Source organism: Callionymus lyra, chromosome 6 (assembly GCF_982586985.1).
Source record: "Callionymus lyra chromosome 6, fCalLyr1.hap1.1, whole genome shotgun sequence".
NCBI classification, from domain to species: Eukaryota; Metazoa; Chordata; class Actinopteri; order Syngnathiformes; family Callionymidae; genus Callionymus; species Callionymus lyra.
In genome coordinates, this window is record NC_141823.1 from 10,339,377 (window position 1) to 10,347,320 (window position 7,944).

General features: G+C 45.6%; 1 protein-coding gene across 2 annotated transcripts in view; it reads left to right on the forward strand.

The window, feature by feature from the left end:
• Positions 1 to 7,224, forward strand: part of sall1a (spalt-like transcription factor 1a) — a 369,520-nt gene extending 362,296 nt beyond the window's left edge. The window contains exons 2-3 of one of the 2 annotated variants that reach the window (XM_087793531.1): positions 1,994 to 5,039; positions 5,632 to 7,224. In XM_087793531.1, the coding sequence (XP_087649657.1) occupies positions 2,019 to 5,039; positions 5,632 to 6,072 (3,462 nt within the window). In that variant the 5' untranslated portion in view covers positions 1,994 to 2,018 and the 3' untranslated portion in view covers positions 6,073 to 7,224. Of the gene's footprint in view, positions 1 to 1,629; positions 5,040 to 5,631 lie in introns of both variants that reach the window. The other variant, XM_087793530.1, reaches the window with a different exon arrangement.
• Positions 7,225 to 7,944: the final 720 nt, after the last annotated feature.

A 7,944-nucleotide genomic window follows, 5' to 3' on the forward strand; every position in this document is an offset into this window, starting at 1 on the left:
CCCGATGAAAGTGTCGAGGGGGCCCCGGAGTCACAATGAGAGAAGGGGGACTCGTAGAGAAAAAAAATGCAATTTGTAAATCAAGCATGTTAAACAGTGAGGATTTGAGCGAGGAAGAGGAGCCCAGCAGGGGAGGACGCTTCCTCTCGACTCCTGCGTTTTGACTTATTAACATGGAAAAAATTCCTTCACTGGAGTGCGTGCAGATCCCTCGTTTTTATGTTGTAGGAAGAAAGAAGAAATTAAATTATGACAACAAGAACACAACCTTCCCAGAAAATATCTTAATATCTCCACAACCTTGTTCTTATTTTCCTTCGTAATTACCCACAATTATTTTCTCCAACTTCCATGGCCAGTAACAATCTTCTTTCTTTTCTTTTGACCAGTATCATCCAGTTTTCCCACGAACAATGATGGATGTTGTCGCTGTTTTTTTATCCTTAAATCCTAAACTTTTTGTTTTAACTGAATAGTTTTAACTGAACAATTAAATAGTTAATCATCTAGAATGTTGTTATTTCCTTCTTTTTTTTAAAGTAGTTTTTGTTTTAAATGAACGATTGTTTTTATATTCGTGGGAGCGAGGGAGCGAGAGGACGGTGGACTAAATAGACGGATGTCTGCCTGTCGTTATGAAAACACACAACTTCTATCTTACGAGGCTGATTATCAAGAGTTAAATAGTTAAATAAAGAATGAAAATATGCCGTTTATTAATAGAAATTAAACTCATTTACACTGCTTTTACATTGAAAAATAAATATTTGTCTTGAATCAAAACTTGCTTGAACGTCTTATTAGATCCAAATGTGACTTTCATTCCTCCTTTTTGCCCTTTTCCTCTTTAGTTTCTCTTTGATTTTTGCAAAAAATAAACAACTTTTTATAGTATTTTTACCTGGAAAGTTGCTATAAATCCAGACACTTATCTACTAGAATATCTTTAAATTAATTAATCCGGTGTCAACTATATATTTAGACACATAAATAAACGTGTTAATTAAATAAAAATGTTTTTATCATATAAAATTAAATGAAAACATATTTATATATTTTTAAACTTTCTTTATAACTGCCTGTATGTCTGGACGCGAAGTGTGTACGAACGATTTCTCCGACGAAACCTGTCCGAGGCGCATGTAGTCGCCTGAGAACGAGCAAAGTTGACAGCAAATTGAAAGTCTAATAAGTCCTTCAAATGCTTGGTTTGCGGCGGGCGGACGTGGCCGGCTCTGAAGGGCGGCGGACATCTGAAATCAATGCCCTTCTATGAAATTTCATTACCAGGCCGACGTCCTCACTTCGCTCCGATATTCTGATGGATTATCTGGTGAAGATGATTACCTTTTGTTGGCCGTCTTCAAAGATCACTTTTAAGCGATGTTTGACGAGTGCTCATTGATTTTGTTGCTGCTCTTATCGGGGGGGTCTCGGACTCGCCGGCATTGAATAAGGATTTTTCTCATTTCTGTTGGCTTATTGTTGTTTTTGTGAGCACATCAAGGGGATGAGTGTAAAAGTGATTAACTTAAGATTAACAACAATGGAATTTTGCCAGATAAAGCCGCTTCTTCAGCTGCAAAACATTTCTAATCACTAATCCCCTGTTTCCTTTTTTTTTTCCAGGGGACACAGAACTTTGCTCCGAGGACCCCCCCTGCAAGGAGTCAGACGCCCATGTCTGCAGCAGATGTTGCGCGGAGTTCTTTGAACTATCAGACCTGGAGGAGCACCAGAAGAATTGCACTAAGAATCAGTTAGTTCTGATAGTGAATGAAAATCCCGTCTCCCCCTCTGGATCCTTCTCGCCGGGCTCGCCTCCACCTAATCCGGATGACCAGATGAATGACACGGCTGATAACACTGATCAAACGGAGGGCAGTGAACTTTTAGACTCCAACCACCTTGAAAAAGATGAATCGATGGATGTGGACGTGTCGGAGATGAGCAGCGGTCACGAGGAGGACGGCGGTCACCTCGAAAGACGGAGCCCCTTAAACTCGGGCCACGCTGTCATGGCCACCTCTGGTCCTGCTGTGGGTACGTCCGCTATATCTGCCCCTCTACCTCAGCTCAGAAACCTGACTGAACTAGGGAACTTCTCCATGATCAACAGCAATGTCATCATTGAAAACCTGCAAAGCACCAAAGTGGCTGTTGCTCAATTCTCGCAAGAGGCCCGTTCCACCTCTGGCCCAAAGGTGGCGGTGCCAGCACTGATGGAGCAGCTTCTGGCCCTGCAGCAGCAACAGATTCACCAACTCCAGTTGATAGAGCAGATCCGTCATCAAATCTTGCGCCTCGCTTCACAATCACCGGAAATGCAGGGGACTCCGACGTCTGCCTCGGGCGCCGCGGGGCCCGGGGCCAGCCCGCTGACCACACTCAGCTCCCATCTCTCCCAGCAGCTGGCTGCAGCAGCAGGCCTCGCGCAGAACCTGGCCAGTCAGTCGGCCAGCATTAGCAGCCTCAAGCAGCTCGCTGCCGCGGTACAGCTACCTCAGTCGAACACGAACAGCAGTGAAACATCTCAGAGTATTAGCACACTGGGGCCATCGACAGTCAACGCCCAGTCGTCCGACAAGAGGCCGACTCATTTGAGTAGTCTCCAGTCTCAGCTCAGCGCCTCCACACTGAGTAAGGCCCCCACGCCAGCATTTGGAATAGGTAGCTTGTTAAGCTCTGCGGTGAATCCCCTTCTACCTCAACCCCCACCTGGTAACCCCATATTCTCCAGCTCACTACCCAGTGTTGGCTCCACTGTAGAGGACCTCAACTCATTAGCAGCTTTGGCCCAGAGAAAAGGCAAACCCCCAAATGTCACGTCTTTCGAGCACAAGAGCAGCTCCGAGGATGCTTTCTTTAAACACAAGTGCAGGTTTTGTGGCAAGGTGTTCGGGAGTGACAGTGCCTTGCAAATCCACCTGCGCTCTCACACCGGCGAGCGACCGTACAAGTGTAACATCTGTGGGAACCGCTTCTCTACCCGTGGCAACCTAAAGGTACACTTCCAGCGTCATAAAGAAAAGTACCCTCACATTCAAATGAATCCGTACCCTGTACCAGAGCATTTAGACAATATTCCCACAAGCACCGGGATCCCGTATGGTATGTCCATGCCCCCCGAGAAGCCTGTCACCAGCTGGCTAGATAGTAAACCGGTCATGCCCACCTTGTCCTCCTCGGTCGGGATGCTGCTTCCACCTACAATGCCGAGTCTGCCACATTTCATCAAGAGAGAAGACCACACGATAGCCATAGCCAGCCCCCCTGCAACTTCAAAACACAATTCAGGTGCGACTGAGTTTTCAGCTAAAAGTAGTGAGGGGGTGCCTGAGGAGGGCGAAGGGGCGACACTGCCTACCTCAAATGAAAAAACTGAAGAAGGCAGCCACTCATCAGGCATAATGACCAACGTCAGCTCTGCATCAGACAGCACTGCTGAGTACACAACTTCCAACAGTCCACCGATGATGACAAACCCGCTCATGCCTCTCATGTCTGATCAGTTCAAGGCTAAATTCCCATTCGGGGGGATTCTGGATCCTCTGCAGGGCTCGGAGACGTCTAAACTACAGCAGCTCGTGGAGAACATCGACAGGAAGGTGACTGACCCAAATGAATGTGTCATCTGCCACAGAGTGCTGAGCTGTCACAGTGCTCTGAAAATGCACTATCGCACTCACACGGGAGAAAGACCCTTTAAATGTAAAATCTGTGGACGAGCATTTACGACGAAGGGAAATCTGAAAACCCACTACAGCGTCCACAGGGCCATGCCGCCTCTACGAGTCCAACACTCCTGTCCGATATGTCAAAAGAAATTCACAAACGCAGTGGTTCTCCAGCAACATATCCGCATGCACATGGGTGGGCAGATACCTAACACCCCCGTGCCGGAAAACTATCCAGAGTCCATGACCTCTGACACCGGTTCTTTTGAGGAGAGGAACTTTGATGATTTGGAGAATTTCTCTGACGACAACATGGAGGGCATGGAGGGAATGGAGGGAATGGAGGGAATGGAGGACGGCCCGGACAGCAGCGTACCAGACACGCCCAGATCAATCGATGCCTACCACGATAGTCTTTGTAACTCACCGGCACCACTTGAAGCTGCTGGTGAAGAAGCTCTGGAGAGACACATCCAGAATCATGAATTAGACGATGCGCATTCCAGCCAGCTGAAAATGATGGTGAATGGCTTAGTGGAGGGTGATTGTCTCACCAATGACTCCTCATCTCTGGGAGGGGATGTTGAAAGCCAAAGTGCTGGGAGTCCAGCTGTGTCTGAATCTACCTCCTCCATGCAGGCGCCGTCCCCCACTAACATGCAGTCACACATGCGTAAATCTCCAAGCCTGGAAGAAAAGCATCAGAGGGCATTATCTCTGGAGCACAACAGCTTCTTGCACTCGCACCACACAAACATTGGAGCCCTGGATCTGACATCAGTAAATCCTAAACAAGAGCCCCAGGGCATGATGTTTCCCTTCCGTGAGCGTAACATCATGAAGAACACGTCCTGTGACATATGTGGGAAAACCTTTGCTTGTCAGAGTGCCTTGGACATTCACTATCGAAGCCATACCAAAGAGCGACCGTTTATTTGCACGGCTTGTAACAGGGGTTTCTCCACCAAGGGTAACCTTAAACAACACATGCTGACCCACCAGATGAGGGACCTACCCTCGCAGCTTTTCGAGCCCTCAAACACCAGCCTGTCCTCCAGCCCGACCCCTTCTCTGCTGTCAGTCGTCCCCCTCATAAAACCGGAGGTCAACGGCTTCCTTCACAGCATCCACCACGAGATCAAGGAGATGCCCCCCGCCCTGGTGACATCGTCCGCCTCGACTTCCCCGGTGCTCTCCGGCTCTCAACCCCGCAGGACCCCCAAGCAACACTTCTGCAACACCTGTGGGAAGTGCTTCTCGTCCTCCAGCGCTCTGCAGATCCACGAGAGAACCCACACGGGGGAGAAACCGTTCGCCTGCAGCATCTGTGGCCGAGCTTTTACCACCAAAGGAAACCTCAAGGTAAATGTAAAACACTCGCCAGGACATGTGTGCGTCAGAGCATTAGCGCAATTACCCGACGTGGTAAAAGAAAAGTTGAATCACGTTATAAATGGGCTTAAAAAAAATCAGGTAGAAATTAGCTTTGGGAGAAAAACAAGAGATCATCACCTGCTTGTGATTTTCCACTTTAAATTGTGTTACTAATTTATGCCGGAATATTTTTAGAATTATGTTGTGAAACGCTTACTTGTCTTTATAGCCGTTGAAGTTAAGGTGAAAACCTACAAAGGGCTTCTGCTATGAAACCGGATGGTGCATTTTTACTTGCGACCCCCCCCTCTGAGGAGAGCATATTAAAATTGTGGATTGAGCAGCATGCATTAATTTCCAGAAAATAGGATGTTTACACAATGATGTTACCTCGCACGGCATAGGCAACAAAAACCCTGCCTGCTGTTATCTGGGTGTGAAGCTCTTTTAATACAGACCGTGAGCATTATTATTAATTTTTCCATTGCATCATCTCCAACGCAGCTCTCGCGGCCAAGTTTGTAAACATCACTAATTTTCACTGCTCTGTCTCCTCGCCCTCCCTTCCTGCCTCCTCCAGGTTCACATGGGCACGCACATGTGGAACAGCGCTCCTGCCAGACGTGGCCGCAGGCTCTCCGTCGACGGGCCAATGGCCTTCCTGGGTACCAATCCAGTCAAGTTTCCCGAGCTCTTCCAGAAGGACATGGCATCCCGGGCGCACAACGGGGACCCGGCGAGTTTCTGGAATCAGTACGCCGCCGCCTTCTCGAACGGCCTGGCCATGAAGACCAACGAGATCTCGGTCATCCAGAACGGAGGCCTCCCGCCCATGTCCGGAGGGATGGGCAACGGCGGCAGCTCCCCCATCGGCGGTCTGACCGGGAGCCTGGACAAACTCCACAGCTCGGAGCCCGGCGCCGCTCTGGCCGGCCTGGAGAAAATGGCCAACTCGGAAAACGGGTCCCACTTCCGGTTCACGCGCTTCATGGAGGACAATAAAGAAATCGCCACTAATTAAAGATAAATAAAAATAAACTGCTGTACAGTCGCGTGAGGGACAGAGATGAAGATGAAGAAGAAGAAGCGTTGACGAAATCAACCGAACTGCTTCGCTCGCCATTGAATCTTAAAGAGATCAGTGTAAAGACAAGTTGCTTTTTTTGTACAATGTACATGTTATAGTTTTACGGAGCCTATTTATTAGTGATTATAACCTTGCTTGAAGCCCAGTGGAAACATTAACGGTTATAGTTTTTTTTTTCGTGTTCATTTTGGAGCCAGAATGGGTGCTTAAAGATGTGCTTTTGAAGTGTAGACTACGGCATAGATAATCCTACCCTGGCGTTAAGTTATTTTTCTCTGTAGTAGGTATAACGGAATTTGTCGATGTCCTTGTGATACATTAGCCCTGTAAAGGCAAAAACAGACTGTAAATAATGTACACTGAGCTATAGACGGTCCTTCATGTCCATCGTCGTCCCCCTCCTGGAGGGACTGAGTGGCGTCCTTTCTTTCCCGTTGCTATATACTTGGTTATTTAAGAAAGACATTGAAGTTTGCTACGCGAGTTTATCTTAGTGTTAACTTCTTTTTTTTTTTTTTTTTTGGGTTGTTACACTATGTCTGTATTGTACTACTTCTTGTTTACCCCCCGACCTATCTCCTTCCTGTCGCCCAATCAAAAGCTATTTGGAACTGAGACACCCAATCAAATGACACCATTTCTAGGCTGGATTTCCACGTTTGCTGCTACGTCCCAGCATCCTCGCTGAGTGTTGACGCTTCTGTAAATATGTTCCCGGTGTGGAAATACAAACTCCCGTCACTAGAGAAATGTACATAAAGCTCACACAGGATCAGAGAGTAAAAAAAAAAAGAAATAAAAAAGAAGAGAGAGTCCATCATGTCCGAGGGAGGAGAGTGTTTTTATAAATATGAAAAATATATCGGGTTTGATGCCTTCGGACTGTTACATGCACTTTTCTCGGAAAGTTCGGAAGATGTTTATGGGTCCAGTTTCTCTACACTTTAATACCTACTAACAACTAAGATACTGTAATTCTTTACTCTAATAATCAAATACATCAGTTTTCCAAAAGAAAAAAAAACATGTGTTTGTCTGCTTTTCTTGACCAAATAAACATAAATAAACATTTCGTCACGGCCATCATAGTTATCTTATGTTTTTTTTATTTATTGAACATTAACGTGTCATAGAATTTATAAGGAGTCGTAATGTTTCTTTTGTTTTTTTTTACTTTTACTATAAAGGTTTCTTCTTACAGTCGTAGGTTACTAAGACATGTACTTAAATGTACTTTAATTAAGTTTTGGATGCATTATTTTCTCAGTGGTCAGTAAAACTCCATTTCTATCTGCTTATCTGAGGTTGGGTCGAGGGGGCAGCAGGCGAAGCAAAGAGGCCTACGGAGCTTTATTTTTTTAGATGCTTCACAAGGACTTCTGGGTAATACTTGGTCTTTCACAAGTCAACTGTCATTTGTGTGTCCTGGGTCTGCCCCAGGGCTTCCACCTAACTAAGGAAACATTCAGCTAATGTCAAGGAGAAGCAGTGAGTCTCTCACGGATGACTGAGTTCTTTCACTCAAATATAATGCTTTATATATGAGCATAGAAAAGTGTTAAGTTAAGAACTGTGTTGTACTCAAAAGAAGTATTTGAGTAATACTCAGGTGATAAAGTAAATACATTTTGTTTTGTAATCGATTAATTCTACTTGAGAAACAAAGTTTCTAATCAAAGATTCATTAAAAAAGTCCTTCATTTTATTTTCTAAATGACTTTGAATAATACAAAACAAAGAATAATCAAGTTTAAATTGAGTAAAAATACTTGAATATGTAAAATACAAGGATACAAATCCAATTGA